The 26,820-nt window shown below is 41.0% G+C and overlaps 1 protein-coding gene across 3 annotated transcripts in view; it reads right to left on the reverse strand.

Moving 5' to 3' along the window:
• The window catches only part of ELMO1 (engulfment and cell motility 1), a 533,930-nt gene that overhangs the window by 48,586 nt on the left and 458,524 nt on the right, over window positions 1-26,820 (reverse strand). For all 3 annotated transcript variants that reach the window (XM_089687036.1, XM_089687028.1, XM_089687045.1), the window contains one exon: window positions 8,704-8,867. In XM_089687036.1, the coding sequence (XP_089543162.1) occupies window positions 8,704-8,867 (164 nt within the window). The remainder of the gene's footprint in view (window positions 1-8,703; window positions 8,868-26,820) is intronic.

Genomic DNA, 26,820 nt, shown 5'->3' on the forward strand with positions numbered 1-26,820 from the left:
TGTTGCTCTACATAAAGATGACCTAGGCTATAAGAAGATTGCCAAGACCTGAAACTGAGCTGCAGCATGGTGGCCAAGACCATACAGCGGTTTAACAGGAAATGTTACACTCAGAACAGGCCTCCATGGTCAACCAAAGAAGTTGAGTGCACGTGCTCAGCATCATATCCAGAGGTTGTCTTTGGGAGATAGACCTATGAGTGCTGCCAGTTTTGCTGCAGAGGTTGAAGGGGTGCGGGGGTCAGACCATACGCTGCACACTGAATCAAATTGGTCTGCATGACTGTCGTCCCAGAAGGAAGGAAGCTTCTTCTAAAGATGATGCACAAGAAAGCCTGCAAGCAGTTTGCTGGAAACAAGCAGACTAAGGACATGGATTACTGGAACCATGTTCTGTGGTCTGATGAGACCAAGATAAACTTATTTGGTTCAGATGGTGTCAAGCGTGTGTGAAGGCAACCAGGTGAGGAGTACAAAGACAAGTGTGTCTTGTCTACAATCAAGCATGGTGGTGGGAGTGTCATGGTCTGGGGCTGCATGAGTGCTGCCGGAACTGGGGAGCTACAGTTCATTGAGGGAACCATGAATGCCAACATGTACTGTGATATACTGAAGCAGAGAATGATCCCCTCCCTTCAGAGACTGGGCTGCAGGGCAGTATTCCAACATGAAACCAACGACCCCAAACACACCTCCAAGATGACCACAGCCTTACTAAAGAAGCTGAGGGTAAAGGTGATGGACTGGCCAAGCAGGTCTCCAGACCTAAACCATATTGAGCATCTGTGGGGCATCCGCAAACGGAAGGTGGAGGAGCGCAAGGTCTCTAACATCCACCAGCTCTGTGATGTCGGAGGAGTGGAAGAGGACTCCAGTGGCAACCTGTGAAGCTCTGGTGAACTCCATGCCCAAGAGGGTTAAGGCAGTGCTGGAAAATAATGGTGGCCACACAAAATATTGACACTTTGGGCCCAATTTGGACATTTTTACTTAGGGGTCTACTCACTTTAGTTGCCAGCAGTTTAGACATTAAATGGCTGTGTGATGAGTTGAGTTATTTTGAGGGGACAGCAAATTTACACTGTTATACAAGCTGTCCACTCACTACTTTACATTGTAGCAGAGTGTCATTTCTTCAGTGCTGTCACATGAAAAGATATAATCAAATATTTACAAAAATGTGAGGGGTGTACTCACTTCTGTGAGATAAAGCATATGCAATGGCGCATATATATAGTATATATATATATATATTACACAACCCCTGTGAATTATATTTTAATTCATTTTGGTGGTTTCTTTGGGGACACATTTGGTTAAATAATGTTATGTGCTGGTGCTGTCCACCCTCCTAACCTTTTTCTTTGTCTATTCCCACTGTGAACGTGCATTACTGGATTTTGGTCTATTTCATCTCCAGTTGCATCTGTTTATCCTATATTGTCACTATATGTCCTTTCTCATTCTCATAAAAGTATGCTATTACAGCAAATAAGAGGCTGGCAACATGCATGACAGAGTAGGGACTGGCTAGCGAGGGATCACTTTGATGAAGCTTGTCAGCTTGAACATGTATTGGTTGGTCTTAGGTTGAGGCCTGAGCAACTGATAATGAAAACCCCTACGCTGCTGATATAACTGGGCCAACAAGCCCTAAAACATAGTTTTTGACTGTTGTGGACTCACTGGATAGCACTACACACTTTACCAATACTACCTGCAATATATTATATATTATGGCAGTGCGGTATCCTGCCACGGTCGAAATCAAGTTTATATCCCTGGATTCTCAACCAGACAGGTTGAGGGGCTCCAGAGGGTTTATTTAATGCAGAGCAAACTGGCTTTTCAGTTTCCTCATTTATTTGTAAAGTCCGTTTTGGGATCTGGAGCCTGGAGATTTCCAAGTGATGTGGGAGGGATGAAATCTCCAATCCGGGGTCCGTGTTTTTAGAACCCCCAGCACACTGATTGCACAGGTGTGTGCAGGCCTTTTCATAGAGGCCTGACCATGATTCTGGGCTCCACCCCGGCAGACAGGAGGACACTGCCTTGGAGTCAGGTGGGCTTCACCTAGGAGAGGTGGAAGCCAGAGTAGCTGTGTGCTAGTGGCTAGCTGTGTGCGAAACAACCTTTTTGGAAAGAGTCTGCAGGAGACAGACGTAAATCTGTGTACAAGCCAGGAGGCTGAATATTTGTTGCATTTGTTTGATGATGGATACCCCTGCATGGAAAGCATGTTATTGAACTTTCTTTTAAATAAAATTGGGCTAAAAGGCCTTTAAAAAAAAGAAGAAGCGAGTGGCTGTGTGCTGAAAAAACTCTACCATGTGATGCTAGTTCTCACAATATATCTATCTTCTATCTAACTAAAAATACACAAGGGTTGGATAACAAAATGGAAACAGTACATGATTTGCAAGTGTGAAAGTCACCACCGTTTCACATTGAAAGCGGAAGTGATGTAACATTCTTTTGCATCCACTATGTGATGAGACACCTGCTTGTAAAAGCAACTAGTGTAGGAAACCCATATCAAAAAGCACACTGCCTTCTCCACCTTGGAGTCAAGTCAAGTGTCAACTATTTTCCATTAAAAGAGTCATCTTACTACTGTAGTAACCTAGACACAATCTTGTGCTGTATTAAAATATCTAGTTGTGCCCTGTGCTCCCTACCTCTCTGTTTGCCCAGGCCCCTTATCTTCCAATACACCCAGCCTCCCTTCACCGCTCCTTCAGACTTCCTGTTCACCCCACCATTTCCACATCACACCCCTCTCTCCCCCTATCAGAAAAATGGAGCAAACTCTAATTGTTACAGTGAAATAGGGAGGCAATTGTGCTTTTGTCACCTACCTAGTGTTAGGACACCCAAATTTATTCAGCTCGCCTTATTGTTCATATTGTAATGTTTATAGATTTATTTTTCTCATTTATTAAATTGATCTATTGAAATGTTTCACATTGTGTATTATGGCTTAATTCCTTCCAAGTAAAAAAAAAATCTAGTTGTAGAAACTGATAGCAACAGAAATTTTATTCAGCAGCTACACAGATTTTCCTCACAGCAGAGAATCATTTAATACAGGTAAAGAGGTTGTCTTCTAATCCTAAGGTTCCTTGCTTCAATGTTAAATTACATTTCCAGCTGGTTAAGAAATTGAATACACTTCTCTCCCTACAGGCCTACAATGTGGAATCCAAGATCTGTGTATCCACACACTGTCAGTGCAGCCACAAACCACATCTCAGGCTCCCTCTCTGGTGGATTCATTGAAAGTCTTCCAGATGGAACTCAATGTAAGCAGAATCAAAGCACAGATGAGTGTAGAAATTAAAAGTTTTTCACAATTCACATTCAGGATACAACTTAAAAGAATTTGCCTGAAAAGGCTTCTTTAGTGGATTGATCCCCTAAAAAAGCCTTTTCAGGTGCAACCTGGGCAGGGATATAGCGGTCATACTTTTTGAACACTTGCCTACTGGGCACTTTCACCCTCTTCCTGCCCAGGCCAATTTTCAGCTGTCGCACTTTGAATGACAATTGCGTGGTTATGCAACACTGTACCCAAACCAAAGTTTTATCAATTTTTGAGACAGATAGAGCTTTCCTTTGGTGGTATTTAATTACCACTGGTTTTTTTTCTATTTTGCTAAACAAACTAAAAAAGACAAAAAGTTTTAAAAAACAAACCAAAAACGTTTTTCTTAGTTTCTGTTATAACATATTGAAAAAAAGTAATTTTTCTCCTCCATTGATGTGTGCTGCTGAGGTTCCACTGAGAGGCGGCCTGATAGACAGCACTGATTGGTACTTACAGGCATCCTTGATGGGCACTGAAAGGCAGCACTGATGGTCACTATGTGGCACTGATAGGTGGCACATGACTGGCACGGATAGGTTGCACTGATAGGCGGCACTGATAGGTGGCACTGTTAGGTACTGAAAGACTGCACTGATGAGGAGGCACTGATAGGCGGCACTGATTGGCATTGACAGGCATCACTGAAAGGTGGCACTGATAGGCGGCATTGACTGGCACTGATTGGCGGCAGTGATGAGAACTGATAGGCGGCACTAACTGGCACTGATAAGTGGCACTGATGGGTACTGATAGACTGCACTGATGAGGAGGAATTGACGGGCATTGACAGGCTTCACTAGGGGGCACTGAAAGGAAGCTCTGATGGGCACTGATATGTGGCATTGATGGGCACTGATATGTGGCAATGATGGGCACTGAAAGGCAGCACTGATGGTGCTGCTCTGATAAACAGGGCACTGATGATTAGTGCCCTGATTAACAGTGTAGATGTCCCCTCTGAGGATTGCTGCTTACTGGCTCTCCTCTCCTCACGTGCTGCCAGAATGAGGAGAGGACTGCCAATAACCGGCATTTTCCTGTTTACATGTGATCAGCTGTGATTGGACACAGCTGATCACATGGTAGAGCCTATGTCATTGTCTTTTTTCTGCGATAAATGATCCTCTGGGCGTGCATGTGGAGCTAGAGTGGGAGAACATCATTTGATGTCCTCCCAGAACAAGAGAGCTCCTGCCCATCCATCATTTCCCTATACGGCAGGCGGGAGGAGGTTAAAGTCCATTTCCAGGAACTAGAAGATATCTGTCTTGCAGCTTGTTTTTTGGTTTCTTTACCCTTGTGACTGCACTATTTGTACTTTTATTCCGCTTGCAGTGAGTTCCAGTTGGAGGACTTTCAGCCTATGCACCAAAGAGGGACGCTGAGATCAGATGTACTGTTGCGATTGTGGCTGTACTGATTGAGAAGCTGCAGACTGAAATTCTTGAAGTCCATGGTTTAGGCCTGAAGTGAGAGAGTGGTGGATCGAATTTATTACTTGGATCTAATTTATTAATTATTTAGTAGGAACTGTTAGCGAAGTGGAGAAAACCTTATTCCTTAAGAATGAGGCTTCATGCACATGGACAGGAGACGTACAGAGAAAAGAACCCACGAAAACACTCTCCTGGGACCTGCAACTGTTTGCTAAGATGAATTAAAAGATGCAGCTTTATGTGGTTAATGGCTGGGGGCTGCATAAGGGAAATTAAAATTATGTGAACAAGATGTCCACCACAAAATGGTTACATAAAGGACCATGCATAAATATTACAAAAGGCTAATTTTATTGTATTATTATTAAGTGTAAATGCATGCAATATCAATCATGCAGCAAAAAAGACAATTAACCAATTACCAATTATCATAACTTTACCCCAGAAAACGTTGTCTGTTCCCCTTAAAAGTAATTGGAATGAACAATGATGTCAATGGTATGGCCCTAAATTCAAGAGTGTAATTAGCTAGGCAGCCCATAAGGTGGTGGAGAGTATTAACCTAGGCAGACGACCGGTGATTGAGTTGTTGCCTGGCTAATTACAACTGTTTTTAAGGGGAATAGACAATGTTGTCTGGGGTGAGGTGATGGATATTGGTAACTGGTTAATTGCTTCACGGGTCTTTGCAAAGGAGGAAGATCAAAAACAGCAGTGTTTTTATTGGCAACGTTTCAATGAAGCTCAGTCCGTCTTTCTCAAAACGTCTTGAGAAAGATGGACTGAGCTTCATCGATACATAATTAAATTTATATGGATATGTGTTAGGAATGTAAGGATGCCCCTTCGTTTGATGGAAATGAAAATTATCAACCTACAAAGGACTGAATTCAAAGACACCCCAAAAATAAAATTAAAAAATTATGTAGCAGGCTAGTCCATTTTGCTGAAGTTTCATTGCAGCAACTCAAAATCGTATTCAGTAGCTTGTATGGCCCCATGTGCTTGTATGCATGCCTGACAACGTTGGGGCATGCTCCTAATGAGATGACGGATGGTGTCCTGGGGTATTTCCTCCCAGATCTGGACCAGGGCATCACTGAGCTCCTGGACAGTCTGAGGTGCAACCTGGTGACGTTGGATGGACCGAAACATGATATTCCAGAGGTGTTCTATTGGATTTAGGTCAGTCGATCGTGGGGGCCATTCAATGGTATCAATTCCTTCATCCTCTAGGAACTGCCTGCAAACTCTCACCACGAGGCTGGGCATTGTCGTGCACCAGAAGGAACCCAGGACCCAATGCACCAGCGTAGGGTCTGACAGCGGGCCCAAGGATTTCATCCCGATACCTAATGGCAGTCAGGGTGCCATTGTCTAGCCTGTAAAGGTCTGTGCTTCCCTCCATAAATATATGCTTCCCCAGACCATCACTGACTCCACCAAAACGGTCATGCTGAAGGATGTTACAGACAGCAGAACATTCTCCATGGCTTTTTTAGGCCCTTTCACGTCTGTCACATGTGCTAAAGGTGAATCTGCTCTCATCTGTGAAAAGCACAGGGTGCCAGTGTCGGACTTGCCAATTCTGGTGTTCAATGACAAATGCCAATCGAGCTCTATGGTGCCGGGCAGTGAGCACAGGGCCCACTAGAGGATGTCAGGCCCTCAGGCCACCCTCATGAAGTCTGTTTCTGATTGTTTGGTCAGAGACATTCACACCAGTGACCTAATGGAGGTCATTTTGTAGAGGTCATTCTGTTTCTCCTTGCACAAAGGAACAGATACCGGTCCTGCTGATGGGTTAAGGACCTTCTACGGCCCTATTCAGCTCTCCTAGAGTAACTGCCTGTTTCCTGAAATCTCCTCCATGCTTTTGAGAATGTGCTGGGAGACACAGCAAACCTTCTGGCAATGGCACGTATTGATGTGCCATCCTGGAGGAGTTGGACTGCCTGTGCAACCTCTGTAAGGTCCAAGTATCGCCTCATGCTACCAGTAGTGACACTGACCCTAGCCAAATGCAAAACTAGTGAAAAACAGTCAGAAAAGATGAGTAGGGAAAAAAATGTCAGTGGCCTCCACCTGTAAAACCATTCCTGTTTTGGGGGTTGTCTCATCTATTGCACCTGTTGTTCATTTCATTAACACCAAAGCAGCTGAAACTGATTACCAGCCCGCTCCGCTACTTACCTGACCAGATCAATATCCAAGGAGTTTAATTGACTTGATGCTATATTCTAATTAAAAAGCATTCCCTTATTTGATTTGAGCAGTGTATAAGTGTATATATATATATATATATATACATACATACATATATATACACACACATACATACATGCACTTACTGGCCACTTTATTAGGTACACCTGGTGAATTGATTGGTAAGACAAATTGATAATCACCCAATCACATGGCAGCAACTCATGCATTTAGACATGTAGACGTGGTGAAGACAGCTTGCTGAAGTTCAAACCAAGCATCACAATGGAAAAGAAAGGGGATTTAAATGATTTTGAACGTGGCATGGTTGTTGGTGCCAGACAGCTGGTGTGAGTATTTAATAAACTGAACTGCTGATCTACTGGGATTTTCACGTACAACCATCTCTAGGGTTTACAGATAATGGTAAGAAAAAATAGAAAATATCCAGTGAGGCGTAAACAACATGAAAGCATGGATCCATCCTACCTTGTATCAATGTTTCAGGCTGGTGGTGGTGTAATGGTGGGGGGGATATTTTCTTGGCACTAGCAAGGTGTACCTATTAAAGTGGCCAGTGAGTGTGTGAATATATATATATATATATATATATATATATATATATATATATATATATATATATATATATATACACATATACATACATACATACACACACAGTATACATATATATATATATATATATATATATATATTTATATTTCATTTTTCTATTTAGCGGTTTGCCTGAAGTTCGGCTTTATGGGAATATTCATCTATATAATCACACAAGCACACACAATGATCATTTTGAACAGAAGGGGATTAAACCAACAGCATATGAAAGAAAACTGATGCACAAAGAGTATACAAATCCAAGCAAACATTTACCCAATTGTATTTAAGCCCTGAACCCAGTGCAGCATGTGCCATTTATATATGCAAAAACTATAAAAAGCAACAAAAGTATTGGATTAGACTGAAAATGTGTCATGATACAATTTTGCGAAAAATCAACACCAGCCAAAATGTTTGTTTCTATTGGATAAAGCAGGTAAGGGTTAAAACCCTTTTTTTATTGCAGTCTCTGTCAGAACCGGAAGTGGTAAATCTCTTCAGTAGGGGTCACAGACAAAGAAAAACACACATTTTTTAGCAAGAGTGGGGAAAGAGTATGACTTCCGACAATGGTTTTAATAGCCCTGTGCTTAGGATACCCCCAATGACTAAGCCCTGGTGAAATGTGTTAGGGGGTGTGGGCTATCGGGCGGAGCAGGGGCTGAGGCCACTTACTACCTTTCAAGCATGTAGAGCTGCTTGGTGTGCTGTGTTCATCTACTATTTACTGTACTGTTACTTGGATTAGCACACACGCCAGCACTAATTTTGGGGTGGGATAACAGATCCATAGCTTCGATGCTTGAAGTGGTGCTCCATCCAGTAAACACAATATTTTTAGTAGGTGTGTGTTCTCATATCTCAGTGTATCTCTTAGTTAATGTATGGGATACACAGGCTCAAGACGTGAGTTAAAATCTCCCTAATGAGGGTCACAGGCAGAAATATTAACTATTCCTTACTGTATACAAAATGTTAAAAATACATTTCTAAAATTCAAAATATTTCCAATGGCACTGAAAGCATCAGCTGTTAAGGAATACATAGATACTATCCTGTAAGAAACTCAGTACTTACAGGATGGGACGGGACTGAAAATCTTCCTGGTTCATTCTCTCGGACTGACGGATTTTCAAGATCTCGGTATAGCTGAGGTTCTGAAGTCTACTTTTGAACTGGTCCAGAGAACTTGGCTTGTTTGTGAGCGCTCTCATGATCTGTTCTCTCACGACTTGCATCACCTGCAGAATAAACAATCAGAACAGGTATGAATAGAGTATAGAATCACTTCCTGCATGGGCAGGTAACATTCTCAGCTCCTAATTAAATGTGTCTTGTGAAACTTTAATAAATATTACAGAACAATCCCTATTTATTCAGCTGAAACAACTGTATACTTAAATTGCGCATGTATCCAGGTTATGGACATTAAACTATGTATATATTCTTAATGGGCAGTCAAAGGTCTTTAGAACACACAATCTCCGCTCTCTAGCTGCTCTTAATGCAAAGTTATTAACTATCTAAGATAACAACCAAGGCTGTTGGTTTCCATCGGTTGCTTACATGTTAAGACTTGCTCTCATATAAAAAAGCTAAAATTTCATGTGTTGTGAAATATGAAAATTAATTTCTTCATAATGCTTAGAGTTACAGAGAGCTAAATGAGAGCTTGTTTTAAAGTGCTTTTACTGTTTGTTCAGAATATGTCAATACTTTATTGTGCATGATCTGAGTGTCGGTTCCCTTTAACACAATGGGGGGGAATTAATAAAAAAGTATCTGAGATGAACTTTGCCTCAACTGGAGTGCTGCCAATCAACTGTGAAAATTTCATTTTCTAAGCTGTGTGGAAAAATAAAAGGTAGATGCTTGGTTGCTTTGGGAAATGGCATAAGTTAAAATAGAACTGGTCTCAGACACTTTGTATTCAAAATTAATAAATAAACTGGGAATTAATAATTTGGATATCATAAGGAGAGCTATATTTAGATATTATACTGCCCTAGTATCAAACTTAGGCAGAATGCTCTGCCTAATTTGTATACATTCATTACTCACTGCTCCTAGTAGTTTGCTTAGAGCTACTGGGACACTGGCATACTGCCTTTTAGCTAAAACATTTCACCTATTGATATTGGTTGGTTTTTCATTTTATACTGCCCTAGGCACAATGGGATGGTGACTTTTTTCTATATAAGTTATGCCCCTTGTATGGTGTAATTATTTTAGAAAAAGTAATACCAGAAGTGCTATTGAAGGACATCTAAGGGCCCGTTCACTTGGGTGGACTCGAGCAGTGGATCCGCCTGCTCAGCGGTGGATCTGTCCGCTGATCCCTGCTGAGCAGGCGGATGACAGGTCAGTGTTAGCTCCGCTTATGCAGAGCAGACACAGACACAGCCCTCTTTCCTCTATGGACAGTTGGATGTAAATTAACATTTACATCCGACTGTTATCCGATCCAATAGACGGATGGAGAACAGATCCCTATAAGTCTGTTTTTAGCAGATCGGAGGAGATGCAGGCGGGTGTAAACAGACGCATGGCCATTTGCATCTGCCGCTCCATAGAGGGCAATGGATGATCCAATTGTTTTAGCCTGAAAAATGGAAAGGTGGACCTAATCTGTCTGCTCATGTGAAAGGGGCCTTACTATATAGACCATCAAACTGGAAAATGGAGAGAAAGTTCTATGTTTTTCAGCTATAGTGAGCCTTCTGGCTCCCCATAACATCCCCATGCACAAACATCCCTATATAGTTACTTTGCTGAATTTGGTCACAAATGTATAGTACTGTCCAAAAGAGGGAAATTGCATAGAAAAAAAGAATTATCATGGCAATGGGGACTGTTAAGGTAAATATTGCCCTTCTATGAGAAGACTCTATTTAGAAGTAAATCTCTCGGAAACCTGGGCAATTAAAGGTGATCACATGATAAAACAATGTAAAAGCACAACGTAGAGGTTACATTCACTGAAAGCAGACACAAGTTAACAATCAGGTTCCTGAAAACGTCAAGCTTGCCTCTGCCTCCTAAGCCTATTAGTCCATTAATAAAATTGGTAGCTTTGATGACCAAATAATAAATCTTGGGAGGTAGGAAGGATGAGTCAATTCACTACTTTCCCAGAAAAAGGTCAAAATTTGCATATAACCCCTCACCTACCTGCAATTCTGCTTTTTGCATAGATTTAACATCCCCTACCAAGGCTAGATTCACACCTATGCATGTGCTTTTTATGTAATTTTTTGTGTGGAATTGCAGCACATTTTTAAACTTCATGTGTTTTTCTTTTTCTGTAGAAGTCCAAAACCCTACCAAAATGCACCAAAAACACATTTAGTCCTCATGCACACTGGACATTTTTACAGCTGCTGGCTTTTGATGTTTTTTTCTACAGCCAGTAAACCCCCCAGCATGTTATCCTATGTGTCCATGTACACATAGACTGTAATCAACATTTTTTGGCAGGGGTATTTTTTGGCTGGAAAAAAACCCAGGACTAGTGGGTTTCTAGAGGAGTTTTTTAGCTGTAAAAATGCTCCAACACTGAAAAACGCAGCAAAATGCTGTAAAATGTGGTAAATCAGCGTTTTTGGACCTCTAAAAAACACGGCAAAATGCTAACACTGATACAAAAACGCAAAAAAACTCACGTTTTTAAAGTGACTTTACACAGCTAATGCCACCAGCGTTATTAAAACGCCCAATGTGCATGGAGCCTTACATGTGTTTTCATACATTATTGATGGGCTTCCAGTCTATGCACCCTCCTGCATGAAAAAAAGTTCCCTGCACACCACCCAAAAACCTATACAAACCATCCTTATGTTTTTCTGACAGGAATTTCTGATGTTCATACACCAGTACAGTATGCAAGTACCCTTAATATTTTTGAATCTAGTGTTTTGTTTTCTGTTCTGTTACCTATTAACTGTAAAAATACAGAAAATGAAGTAGGAAATGTTCTTCTTAGCAGGAAATGTGCTGGATAAAAGGAAGTTTATTCCATGATAGAGAACACCTTGTCCTTTGTAAACATATCATGTACTCATGAAAGATTGACAGGCAGCATTCAAAAGTCATTTGCATACAAAATTACTGGACAGATCATCTCAGATTTTACAAAATGTTCTGTATTATTTAAAAATGGATTCCAGACACAATTCAAGGTCTACATAATAGAAGATTGCCTCTCGTGACTCATTTTAAAGCAGACTCCCTTCCCCCGTGTTACTTAGTTTTGGTAAATCTAGCGTTGAATTGTACAAGGATTGAATGGTCACATTGTAATGTCTTTGGGTTTTTCTCAAGAGGGTAGCATATATAAGTTTATATTAGGGATACCGTGTTTTTTTTTCTATCGGCGAGTACGAGTACCAACACTTTCGGTCAAGTACTTGCCGATACTGATTACCAATATTTTGCAGTGTGATTTGCGTTAATGGACGCAAATTGCACCGCAAAGATTACCGTGCGATTTGAACAGAAATGCGATTCCTTTCCAAATTGCATGTGGTTAGCCCACTGCTTCTGTGTGAACCCAGGCTTCTCATAGCCCGAGTTCACACAGGAGCGGTGCAGGAAACCTCCCTGTAGACATCCAATGCTGAGTCTCAGTAGTAAGAAAGGGGAGAAAACGGCAAGGGTTTGAAATCCCTGCCACTTTCTTTTCTCTCCTTGCATCGATGACAGTTCGGACTAGAGGACTTTTGATTGGTCAGCACTGTCACATGGACGGCGGTCTGATATTTCCCTCTACTCGTTCCAGCAATCTTCACTGTGACGCCCTATAATTGTACTTTGTTTTTGAAGGACAACAACAGGTTCACTTTAACCCAGATTTCCACTTTTTAACTAACCTGCTACTCGGTTCAGCCGGTAGCAGTCAAAAGAAAGACTCTGGGAAGCTACAAGTCGCCAGAGTTGTAGTTTACAAAGGGCTATGGAGGGAATTGGCCCAGCATGGTCAGAGTGAGTCACATACTGCTATCCATCTGAAGTATTATATATTTTCTTCAGCTCCAGATGGCAAATCAAAGAAGAAGGGGATCCATAGAATGATACATGTATGATGCCAGGAAGAAGTTGCTTTGTCTTGAATAGGCAATAACCAGGTTTGCTTTACAGTGCTTCCACTACAGTAATAGGAAGCAAAGACCTGGCTCTACTGGCTAGCAGTGATGGCTGCGTCACAACACCAGGTGGACTGGTGCCGGTATAAACAATTGACACGTCTCCTAGATTGTAAGCTCCCAGGATCAGGTCCTCCTTTCCCTCTTGTATTGAACTGTATTGTTGCTGTATTGTCTCCCGTTATATTGTAAAGCGCTGAGCTAACTGTTGGCGCTATATAAATCCTGTATAATAATAATAATAACACGTATGTATTGTATACTGAACTATGCATTTGGTTGTCTGCCTCAAGTGCAAGCCAGATTCTGTGGAAACAGTAATCACATATACACTCAACAGACCATTGACGTTCCTCAGGAGGCACACACAGTTGATATGAACACTAAATGTGTTACCAATGCCATCAAAGTCCACAAAATTAATCCATGTGTACTAGCCTATGAACTAATGCCATGGTAACAGCCATAACAGCTGGATATAAGAGCTGGGTGCGCTTTTTATTGTTTGCCATTTATTTTTGCTTACTTGATACCAAATTAAAGAAAAAATGGAGGAATTTTTTGCACACTTGCATTAAACCCATGCTGTAAAGTCAGCAACACTTTATAAGCAAAATTTATGTTTATGCAATTAGTAATCAGTATGCTTAACTGCACAGACTTAACAAAAAAATAGCTTTTTATTAATTTGATGGCTGTATCATACTATGCACTGAAAGCTGATTAAAGTATAAAATCCTAAGTATCCCAGCTGTGTTCTGTTACTGGCACATTAAGAAGGCATTAAATACCACCAGCCACCAGCTACTGAAACTCCTGGAATTAAAATCAGTTTAGGTAAACATAGTATATTTACTTAAACTGATGGGCTCAATTCTAGTTGCAACATTTAATCAGGTCCTTCACAATAAAGTGGGATTAATATATAATTAAAACCTGACTCCAGGAATATGTTAAAAAATAATTACATATATTTTCAAGCAGAACTAGACTAAGCACCTAAATGAGGCTTAAAGGAAAACTACATCTTTACTACAAAAAAACAAAACAAAACAAATCCTCTCTGAAGACTTCAACAGGGCCATACTCTTAGCATTGCTACTGTAGGAGTACTGTTCCATTTAAGTCTGACCCTAGGTTCACACCTAAATGTTTTCTGCAGCGTTTTGCTGAAACCCAGTACAGTCCATTTAACACGATTTCCCATGGGACAGGTTCACATCTCTGCGTTCTCACCCGATGCGTTTTTTGGAAAGGGTCAGGGACTTTTTTTGAATGCAAAACATTGCGTTTTTGATTCTATAGACTTCAATGGGAACGCTGCAGAAAAGCCTGTATTGTGTTTTTGCAGCAGTTTGTGTTTAAAATCTGCCTAGCAACAAGAAAAATGAAAAAAAAAAAAAGAGGAAAAAAAAAAATTAAAACGTATCAAAAATGCGTCAAAAACGCAAATGCAGAAACACATCAAACGCAACCTGCATAGGTGTGAAGATGGTTACTGCGCAGGTTTGCTTAGTGAAGGAGAAGATTTGGAAAATGTAGAGAGCTGGATTGTTTTCTTTTGTAAATATTTATAATCTTTATTTTATTAGTTTTCACTTTTTAAATAACATAAAAAAAAAATTAAAAGAACAATTAATAACTTGGTACATCAAAACATTAATATGGGTTACACAATATTTTTTTTTTATTAGAGATGAAGTTGTATTATAGATAAAATCCTTCCTTTCCTTTATTTTAACCTTGTAATCCTGCCATTAACACACTTCCTGTCCTAGGGTGACAACCATAAGTATCAATGTTGTTACCCTAGGACAAGGAATGTGTTAGGCCTACACAACACTGTGTTAGGACTACCTAACACCCTTTCTCATACATAGGGGTAGGTGTTTTGTAGTCTTTACTGTAGTTTAAAGCAATAGTGAAGAAATGATGTCAGTTAGTGCGTGTGGTCGATATGGTCTGAAATCTGCTGAGCTTGGGGCTAGGATCTTACAGGGTTCCACAAATTCCAATGAATCACCATTATACACATCAACTTTCTGAGATGGGAAACGTTCCCTTGCTACCCTTATCACATGCACCATGAAGAACTGATGTACAAGAAATGATCAGTTAAACCCAATGGTGTTTTTTCATCGCTATTTTTTCTATATATTGGACCTGTGTTAAAAATAAACCGATACAATCATTGGAAGGCTAGATGAAAAGTTTAGTGCAATATGAACAATTTCCTCAGTTAAACAGTGCAAGCTTATATACAGGTCTGTGCGGCAGATCCAAGAGGATGGAAAGAGGAATAATCAGAATAGGTTCCAAAAAGAGTAACCGTCCCTCCAAAATGGGAGACAGATGGAGCCTAAGATTAAACACAGTTAGTTGTTCAATCTCTCTCCAGGCCCCTTCCAAGTCTATTTCCCCCGGCCGAACAGCACCATGGACAGCTGCTTGGCTTGTTTGGGGCTAGGAACATCCCTTCTGTTGCTTGACATAAGTGTGTCCTGTCATGCAGTAACTGTCAACTATTGAGATTTCGTTTCAAAAAAGAAACAGTTGGGAGCTATGAATAAACACAATCAGTATGTGCCTCAGCCATCCTCCGAGTCTCTTCCAAATTTAGTATCATTGGCCTAACAGCATAGCAAGCAGCATCCTGGCTTGGAGCTAAAAACATCCCTTCTGTTGCTTGAGATGAGTGTGCCCTGTCATGCAGTAATGGTGACTATTGAGATGCAGCTCCAAAAGAGGAACAGTTGGGAGCTATGATCAAACAATCCGTAAGTGCTTCAGCTGCCCTCCGGACCTCTTCCAAATCGAATACCCTTGGCCTAACAGCACCCCAGGCAGCTGCCTGGCTTGCTTGGAGCTAAGAACATCCCTTCTGTTGCTTGATTTAAGCATGTCCTGTCATGCAGTTATGGTGACTGAGATCTACCCATCATTCCCAGAAACATTTTAAAACCAAGAGAAAGGTTGTGCTACCTCAGCCAAACTAAGGAGGAGCACACGGTGTGGATTCGTTTTTATAACATTCTTTTTGAAAATTATGTTCAACACAATTGTCTAACACAAAAAAGCAATCTGTGAAGACACAAAGCTTTGATTTTAATAAATTGGAAGGGATAATAATATACTTGCACGGAATATCATTTGGAAGGAGGCAGTAGTCATATACACAAAATAAGGTGAGCCGAGCTTGAATAACAAGAAGCCGTGACATTACTGTAATGTGATTTCATATCATGCCCTCAAGGTGAGCTAAGCCAGCATGACAGGGACTGCATTAAACAAAGCTTCAGTCTTAGTCCAGAGTGATTTGCTATGAAAACCTATATAAACTTGCTTATTAGTTAATTGAATCCACGGTCAGCAAGCATTAAATTATTTCTACGATTTCTGACAGAGCCCTTGGCAAAATATATCGTCTGCATAAAATCAATCGACTGTGTTAAATCCAAGAAAACCCAATTTACATTTAAGCTGAAGGGTTTTGTTCAGTAAAGTCAAGTTTATTTGTTTATGACTCGTGACATGAATAGCATTAATGATTATTTTAAAGAGAATTATCAGAAAAACATCTGAATGTAAAAATGTTGTAGAAATGCTTGTCTTGTCTAAAAATAATACCTTGGCATTGGGAAGACCTTGCATTGAAAGTCATGTATCCTGCAAGTATACTGGAAAAATACTTAGAACGGGACCCGGGACTCTCAATGACATCCCAGTCTTTGTGTTGGGAGCGCGCCGTGCATCGTGCTCCCAGCACAAAGACAGGTACGCAAATATGCGGCCCCACGGAAAACAGCCTAGTTCTGTGAGGCCGCATATTTGTGTTACGTCGGCACCAAGGGGTTAAACTGTTACTAAACCCACAACAGTAAAATCAGTCTGTATATGCAGTAAAGCATGCTTGTTATACTCACTGTGGAACCTAAGAGGTTAATCCTCTGCATTGTGTAAAAAGGCTGTTTGATACTTTTTTCTCTGCCCCTCCTCTTTTTGAAATGGCCACCTAATACAGACTGAACCCGTGGTCACATGCACAGTTTGGTGTGTATAGCTAGAGAGTTTTTTTTTTCCTTGGGAGGGTGTGTGTAATCAGCACAGGGCCAATCAGCCCTGTCCAGACAGAGGGTCAGCGATTCCTCCTAGAGCAGAAAGAAAACTCCTCCTACAAGCTTTAACCAGTGCTCTGCTGAAGTCACAAGACTGCTCTAACTGCTGATGAGAAAAGGTATTTAGCAATTTATATTTCCTAAAATAATTGCATTTCTATGTTGTGTGTACTGTGGGAGACCAGATATAGTGAATGCAGGGTCCTGGGTTTAGTAACACGAAGTATAACATGTAGAATTTTCCATCCGGTAATCTTTGTATAATTTGCTTAGCAGGATTCCTATGAGGGAAATGTGGAAACTGCTGACTTCTTTCTGAAAATGTCTGTCAGTAAAGTCGATCCTCGTCTTCAGCACTTTTATGATTGCTGACCTGGAACATGCTTGCAGGCAGTGAAGCCAGAGCATATTCTACAATCAATTTTTTCAAATGTGTTCCAGGTGAGTGATTGAGGAAGCAGTAAATGCAGTCAGCATGACAGCCAGGCAGCTAGCATTTTTCAAAAGAAGCCAGGAATGGAAGCTTCCAAATTTCTTTTGGGTTTTCCAAGTTGGAGAGTTACAAGAGACAGTACTGTGTACTAGACCAGGGTTTCTCAATCGGGGTGCCACAAAGCGTCCTTAGGGGTGCCGTAGCAAAAGCATAAAAAAACTACCCTATTTAAGGTAGGCAAACATTTTTTTACTGCTGGCTCAAGCTTTTTACAACTGTGGTGCTAGTCTTGTGCCTTCTAAACTGGCATGTAACCACTTGTGTGCTTTGCTGGCTGCCCGACCACGTCCTGGCAACTGATGGTGTCATCGGTTGCTAAGGAGGACGTCGGGAGCCTGCCCAGCATCCTTGGTTTCCCATGATCAGTGGAGCGGGGTGTGGGAGGGGGATTTGTCTGTGGCAATTTCACCTCAAGAGTTTAGTAACAATACTCCTTCCTCAACTTCTCCCCATGTGGCCGAATGTGGTGAGTGGGACTGGGGGTGTGGCCACCTCCCTCCCTCATCACACAGGTGGCTGCTATGGCTGATCCAGCAGCTGAAGATGAAGGAGCAGAGAAGCAACCATGAAAGCCTCCTTTCAGCTCCAGCTGTGCGGTAAATGGCCGATGTAGTGAGGCTTCTCCAGAAAATATTCCATGCTTTTGCTCACTGACTGCCATTACATACCTCTCACTGACTGCCACTACATACCGCTCACTGACAGCCACTACATACCACTCAATGATTGGCACTACACACCACTCACTGAATGCCACTACATACTGAAAGACATAAAAGCTCTAACTAAGGAAAACTAATGTGGCTTTATTTTGGCACCACACCAAAATGAAAATATACTAAAAAATTTAAAAGAAACAACTTTATTTGACAAAGTTAAAACCACAGTTGTGGAAGTGCTATTTGATCAATCACAAAGTTCATCATAAAAAGCATGTGTGACTTACAACAAACATGCTTGGTACATAACATTACAAGGCATAACCTTGGATAACAGAAGAACCATAGTTGACATATTTGCTCCAAAATAGTACTTCCATCCTTTCTGTGATGCATTTAACAGGACAATAGCCCGCTTCCTCAGGGAGATATAACATATGATTCTGATGATGACATCAGCAGGTTTATAGAAAGCCAGTAGGAACCATGAACATGGGATCCACGAGGGAGGGGTCCCTCAATCAGAGGTGCAAAGGTGAGCCAAGTGGACAAAACCGCATATCCATATTTAAAGCATGACTAAAAATAATCCCCGGCCAAAAAGTTCCAATTTGAACAAATATATTGGGTATCAATGAGAATAAACATCCTCTCCAAAGGCATAGCCATATATGTTTTAAATGCCACTACACACTGTTCACTGACTGACATTATAAACTGCATAGGGCAGCCCACTGAAAAACATGGGACAGCTTAAAAAAGAGCACGCTTGCTCAGATGCACCTGCTGGTGTGCCAAAAAATTCTTCAGAATTCAAAAGGGTGCCTTAACCGAAAAAAGGTTGAAAAACACTGTACTACACAATGCTGTAGGGGCAGCACAGTGGCTAAATGGTTAGCACTTCCGCCGGGCAGCACTAGAGTTTTAGTTTGAATCCCAACCATGGCACCACCTGCCTGGAATTTGCATGTTCTCCCTGTGCCTGCGTAGCTTTCCTCCTGGCACTCCGGTTTCCTCTCACCACTCCACTTTGGCTCCCGTCTAAAGTGGCCTTAGTATGTGTATGTATAAATATGAGTTAGAGACCTTACATTTTACACTCCTTGAGGATATATCATGCATTTTGCAGCTCAAAAAAGGTTACATTTTATGAAAAAAAGACTAAATGGAGCTGTAATGCTAACCATATATGTGAATGCTGATGTTGTTTATAAAGGGAACTGGAAATGGTAGACAATTTTGAAATACCTAGTACAAACAAATGACCTTCACAGAACACAACATGGCACTCATAAAGCATGCCTGTTGGTGTGCATTTGTACCTGCATTGCACAACATTTTTAAAATGCAGTGCAGTACTTGTTTTTCATGTTAAAACTTCCATATTATCATTGGGCATGGAGGCACATTGCAATATATTTCACAGGGTTGGAAGACACGGTGAAAAATAATGAATTATGTCCTAATAACACTGAATTGAAGCAAATGGACATAATGCAAATTGCCTTGCACTTGCATTGGGACAATATTGGGCAACGCAACCCAGTGCTGCTGGGATGAATTTGTCCTTAACAATAAGATGAAAAACATAAATAAAATTGCTTCAGATATATAGTTTTATTTACAGGTAACACATTTTTTGGAAGTTGTTCAGTGATCTCTGGTGCTGAAGCTAGGCTTTGTCTGCAATTAGTTACTTTTAAAAGTGTCAGTTGATTCCACAAACATGTTCCTGGTATGCAAAGTATGCTTAACAAGCCACAGAGGAATGCTAAAGCGCAATTTTAATGCAATTTTAAAAACTACAGGGACCCAATAAATCCAGCAATGCAATGATTTCTAAAAGCCAATCCAGCTTGGCACTGTGGATTAGGATAATCCTTTAGTGCCGAGGCTGTGCAAATATATATGTAGAAAATCACAAATGGATAAAAAAAAAACAATCTGCATATTTAGCAGGTACTCAGTGTATGGTTTCAGATGGACAATTTCCAGTACTTATTTACCAACCAAGAAAGCATACTTAAAGGAAACCTATACTGAGGAAATAATGCAAGGTGCTATGGGTGACCTCTTGAAAATGCTAGTTGCCAGTCTGTATGGTTCCAATGCTTCCTGAGCCACCACAATGTTTCTAAGTTGCAAGCATTGAAATTAAGAAAGTTGTGTTAAAATCAGGACACTTGATCAGCACAATTGTTTTGGGCCAGTAAAGTGTCAAAATGGATAATTTTAGTGGAGGCCAGCAATGGCAGCCAACTTATTTCCTACAGGTTTCCTTAAAAGATTTAAATTCTTGGATTGTCACTGGAGTAGGTATCCCATTGGAACATTTCCCTCTATTCTTGCTCGGGCAACATCATGAAATTTTGCATTGCCATTACTTTCTAGTCCGATAACTAGTGTGAGTGAATCTATCCAGAGGGACACAAATACTCCCGATTTAATGAATGTGAATCAAGGGTTAATTCTATTTGAAGCTTGCTTTGTAAGATCATCTGTTATATTGACTCTGGATTGGCAGCTCTCAAACATGAAAAGGCCTTTTGTGTGGAATCCAGAAGTTGTAGAAAGAAAATAGAGCACCACACCAAAAGTTTAGGAGTTCACACCAGTCATTATTTTGGTATAGAAATCCAAGATGATAAGCTAGGAATTTTTGGGTACTATAGGGTACTCAAAGTGAAATATAAACTTGGGTGCAGAATATCTCATTATTCATCTTCAAACTTCTGTAACTAGTAGATAGAGCTTTCACTAGAAAGGCATACCATATACAGTGAGGCAAAAAAGTATTTAGTCAGCCACCAATTGTGCAAGTTCTCCCACTTAAAAAGATGAGAGAGGCCTTTAATTGGTATCATAGGTAGACCTCAACTATGAGAGACAAAATGAGAAAAAAAATCCAGACAATCACATTGGCTGATTTGGAAAGAATTTATTTGCAAATTATGGTGGAAAATAAGTATTTGGTCAATATCAAAAGTTCATCTCAATACTTTGTTATATATCCTTTGTTGGCAATGACAGAGGTCAAACGTTTCCTGTAAGTCTTTACAAGGTTGGCACACACTGTTGCTGGTATGTTGGCCCATTCCTCCATGCAGATCTCCTCTAGAGCAGTGATGTTTTGGGGCTGTTGCTGGGCAATACGGACCTTCAACTCCCTCCAAAGGTTTTCTATGGGGTTGAGATCTGGAGACTGGCTAGGCCACTCCAGGACCTTGAAATGCTTCTTACGAAGCCACTCCTTTATTGCCCAGGTGGTATGTTTGGGATCATCGTCATGTTTGAAGACAAAGCCACGTTTCATCTTCAATGCCCTTGCTTATGGAAGGAGGTTTGCACTCAAAATCTCACGATACATGGCCCCATTCATTGTGTCCTGTACACGGATCAGTCTTCCTGGTCCCTTTGTGGAGAAACAGCCCCAAAGCATGATGTTGCCACCCCCATGCTTCACAGTAGGTATGGTGTTCTTTGGATGCAACTCAGCATTCTCTCTCCTCCAAAAACAACGAGTTGTGTTTCTACGAAACAGTTCTATTTTGGTTTCATCTGACCATATGACATTCTCCAAATCCTCTTCTGGATCATCCAAATGCTCTCTAGCAAACTTCAGACGGGCCCGGACATGTACTGGCTTAAGCAGGGGGACACGTCTGGCACTGCAGGATCTGAGTCCCTGGCGGCGTAATGTGTTACTGATGGTAGCCTTTGTTACGTTGGTCCCAGCTCTCTGCAGGTCATTCACTAGGTCCCCCCATGTGGTCCTGGGATTTTTGCTCACCGTTCTTGTGATCATTTTGACCCCACGGGGTGAGATCTTGCATGGAGCCCCAGATCGAGGGAGATTATCAGTGGTCTTGTATGTCTTCCATTTTCTAATTATTGCTCCCACAGTTGATTTGTTCACACCAAGCTGCTTGCCTATTGCAGATTCAGTCTTCCCAGCCTGGTGCAGGTCTACAATTTTGTTTCTGGTGTCCTTCGACAGCTCTTTGGTCTTCACCATAGTGGAGTTTGGAGTGTGACTGTTTGAGGTTGTGGACAGGTGTCTTTTATACTGATAACAAGTTCAATCAGGTGTCATTGATACAGGTAATGAGTGCAGGACAGAGGAGCCTCTTAAAGAAGGTACAGGTCTGTGAGAGCCAGAAATCTTGCTTGTTTGTAGGTGACCAAATACTTATTTTCCACCATAATTTGCAAATAAAGTCTTTCCAAATCAGCCAATGTGATTGTCTGGATTTTTTTTTCTCATTTTATCTCTCATAGATGAGGTCTACCTATGATGCAAATTACAGGCCTCTCTCATCTTTTTAAGTGGTAGAACTTGCACAATTGGTAGCTGACTAAATACTTTTTTGCCCCACTGTACGTAGCTTCTGAAATACTCAGGTTTAGTGTCCTGGACAAACAAACAATTTTGGAACTTCTAAACCATTGGTTTGGTGTCCTCCCTTTTTCCTGCATCTTCCGAACATAGAAACCTAAGGGACTAGGGGGGTGTCTAATACTTTAATGTTGACTCCAAAACTAATGAAAGTTTTGGCTTTAGATACACTGTCATCTGTGAGCTGCAGAAAAGGCAATAACCATATCAAATGCCATGTGGAAGATTTCTGTTTTCCTAGCACTTATGTTATGCATGCTATTTTATCTTCCTTGTTATATAACATATACTACTGCATAAATAAAAAAAGAGACAATCTGGGACATTCTGCTATATCAACAGATGTTCTGAAACTAGTGAAAAAATTAATAATGCATTTTTTATGCTTGCTTATTTCATACTTGCTTATAACATAATCTCCAGATGTTACTGGTTATATCAGATCGTTATTAAGTGAAAATCGCTGTAAGCACTGTTTACTATCCCTTTGTACCTACACAAGTAATGTTCATTTCAGAACTACACTTTTGTGAAAAAAGGGTCACATTTAAAAGGTTTCAATGGATATCTGAATACTTCTTTTTCATGGGAAATATCAGTTTCAAAAGTTTTACCCATTTACAAAGCTGGTGGGGTCTCCCATGACTCATGGCAGAAATGAAAATTATTTAAGAAAAATCAAAATGTTGTTTATGTTTTTTAAACGTAAATGCTGCTAAATATTACAATGAACATGTAGATAGGACAGTGAGAAGTAAGGGTATAATCACACTGGATGGTTGAAACAAAATGGAGGAGATTTACTAAAACTTTTGCACTCAGAATCTGGTGCAGCTGAGCATGGTAGCCAATCACCTTCTAACCTGGAAGAAGATTGCATTCTAGGCAGAGCTGCACCAGATTTTGCACTCTCCAGTTTTAAGTAACCCCCATTGTTCAATTGGCACCATTCCACATTCTTCTGTTGGCCTGCACTCACACTGCTTTAAAAAAAGTGTTCCTGGGTACACTTATGTCCGTTAGACCACAGTGATCTTTGCTTCCAGGCTCATTGATCTATGGAGAGTTCTGCACTCTGGCATGGTTGGAACTTACAATGAAGTGACCCATACAAGACTCCAAATGAACCGTGCAATTGACTACCTCTTCCAAGTGGTCCCTATTGAGAACTATACTTTACATCACTGTTCTTTTCACTCTTACTGAATAAGCTACACTTGTGGAAAACCATTCTTCCGAGATCCACGGCTCTATTTTTTCATCAGTTAGGTATTTCAAAACACGCAAATACAATGTGTTGCCAAATCCAGAAAGGAAAGGACCTCAAATACAGATCTGAGACACCAGTTGGTACGCTGAGCTTTAGTTGTGCAATATGATCTACATCATAGAGGAAATTTTGGCATATTCTGATAAGTAAACAAAGGTTACCTCTGCTCATACTGTATATATTTAATGGATGGATCGCTGAACAGGTCTTAGACTGCAGCTCTAGTGTTGTCCCCACCCCCCTCCCCTTGGTTAATCACATAATACAAGGTGCTTTGTGAATGGGCAAAGTTGGGGGAGGGACAGAAAAATGACACTAGATTTCCAGTCTATAAGTCCCACAGCTCTCCTATCTGGAGTGTGCCAAAAGTATGGATGGAGGCGGTACTATCTAGCCTAAAGTATTGCCAAAATCCAAGCATTAATTACAATGGAGTAGTAGTGATTTTTTTCCCCCATCAGTCTACAAAAATGTCTGTGCTTGGTGTTTGGAGTTGGAGTAAGGCTTGGTTCACACCTGTATGTTCGGTGCGGCCCAAGTTTGCACGGGCATGGAAGCCCATTCACTTGAATAAGCTACTGTACCTGCGGGAAATGCAGGAAAAAGGTCCCTGCACCTTTTAAGAAACGTTTAATGTGATTCCCAGCAATGCACTGCATGTTAAGGTGTATGGGGGGGTACCTAGCCTATATGACTGAATAGTAACCCCGTGTATCTGTAAAAGAGCAGCGTGTTTTGGCTATGAGTGATTGCAGGTTCGGAAAAAGGTGTGATTCTCCCAGCCACAAACACACACCCGCACAAGTGTGAACCTAGCTGAAAGCTAAAGTCTAGGCAACAATTAAACACAGCTGGAAAAGACATATGGAAACTATTTTACCTTCCAAAGAATGTGTACTTGTACACAGCTAGTCTTGTTATCCAGGCACTTCTGCCATACAATACAGCCAAATTCTCAGCCCCTATTGCAGCAGAACTGCTTGCTCAATAATACAATCCCAGTCTGTTAGACAGTGAAAGAGTAATAGCACACTGATGGATTATGAACGCGCTACTCTTCTTAGCACATATGCATCTGATTAGCTGGCATTCCCTCTTCCAGTCTAAATGATGCCGTACAGGAGAATACAGGGGGTTGATATCAACATCAATTTAGGTGATTATTCTAGTCACGTTTAAAATAAAATTTTTTAGCAAATAAATATATGCAATAGAGCGGTAGTAAAGCTTGAGAATAAATATGTAAAAATCTCCTGGAAGGTAATGTCATAATGTGCTAGTATACATCGCATGCTAGCACATTATGCAGGACTTGCCTTAAAACAAAGGCCGCTAGTGGCGTGATATCCTCGCTGCAGAGGCTTCCATCTTCACCTGGTCTTCCTTCCAGGTTCACGAGCTCCGGTCATTTGACTGGCCAAACTTCAATGATGTCACACGCGGGAGTCTCAGGACATGGCACAGTGCTCTTAACCTCCCTGGCGGTATTCCTGAGTGTAGCTCGGGGTAAAATTTCAGTACCGAAAGCGGTAACCCCGAGCTACACTCGGGCTTACCATGCGGTGTTGCTTAGGAATTCCCTACAGCGCTTAACTTGTCCTTTGCTCCCGCAATGAGTCCCCTGCAGCGTCCCTGGCCATCTCCTCCGGCCGATGCCGGCATCCGTGTTCCGGTCCCTGCGAGCATCGGGACGTACGGGATGTATGGGGGCCGGAACCGGCGGCAAATTTAAAAATGTTAGAAACTGTCATGTTCCAATAAACGAATATGACAGAGTAAAACACTACTGTTTCAAACCATTTCACATACATTTTGTCCCTACTGCTTTGTCCTGTGCCCTGCCTGCATTTTGACTGTTCTTTCTGCCTGGAAACTTAGAAAAGTCCATGGCATCCAAAAAGCGTCACTTTATGTCAAAAGCGGTTTTAGACCAGCTAGAGAACAGCGATAGTAAATCAGAACCACTTACAGAATTGAGTGATAATGATTTGTGGGGAAATTCATCATCAGACACTGAAAACGATTTTGCGACTTTGCTCAGTGATGTGCGAACTTGGCGCTATATTTCAAATTTCAGTGTTTTTGGTTTGATTATATTATTGAATTAAATGTATGATTATTATATTATTTTTTATGATTATTTATTAAATAATAATTTATGATTTCGTGGTTCAAGTTTTATCCTACCCGGGATGTTTACTAGACTCTTGTTCGGACAGATTTCAGTGAGTTATTCCTAAAAATAACAGGCCTACAATAAAAAAAATACATATTTCCATGAAAAAAAATGCACCGCTTTCAGCACAGAAATATGGACATAATCAGACCGCTAGGGAGGTTAAGGAATGGCATGAGTAAGCCGTTCCTTCAAAAAGAGTGACTATCTGCTAAACAGTGCATGTTTAGGAGATATTCATTTTACCTACATGAAAGCTTCATTTTTTTCAGTTTGGGGACAGAAGTGCAGTTGGCAGCATAAATGTGTATATTTATATTGGATGTAATTGCTTGCACCCTAGATAAACTATGTGATGTTAAATGAGAAGTTCGCCTTTTGACAAAAAATAATAAATGCACATTTTTTCAGGTACAAAAAATGTGCATTTATTTTTTGTTGCAGGAGCCTATAAAGCTTTGCACCAGCGGTCAGAAGATCGCTGGTGCCCTGCTGATCTTCTGCAGACCTGTCAGTTCACCCCGTATTGGCAAGCAGATACACTGACAGGAAGAATCATTGAACTACCACGACGCTCCACAGGGCCGTGGCAGTTCATTGAGAACTACAAACTAACAGCCACTAAGGCAGAACCCTGTGAATGAATGACATCGCAGTGTGGACTGGAGCCCCACACGACTATGCCGTGTTTAAAAAGTGACAGCTTGTACCTCCCCATCCTTCTGTCCCGGAAAGGGGGGGGGGGTAAGGAGGGATCAGGCAGCGGCTGCAGCATTGATTGTCCTTTAACCACTTACCCTCCTGAGGATTTACCCCCCTTCCTGACCAGGTCATTTTTTGAGTTATGGTGCTACATTAGTTTAACTGACAACTGCGCAGTCATGCTGCACCAAAATGCAATTTATGTCCTTTTTTCCCCAAGAATTGAGATTTCTTTCAGTGGC

The sequence above is a fragment of the Staurois parvus genome, unplaced genomic scaffold (assembly GCF_062004578.1).
Source record: "Staurois parvus isolate SC_StPar_1 unplaced genomic scaffold, SC_StPar_1.0 ptg000020l, whole genome shotgun sequence".
NCBI classification, from domain to species: Eukaryota; Metazoa; Chordata; class Amphibia; order Anura; family Ranidae; genus Staurois; species Staurois parvus.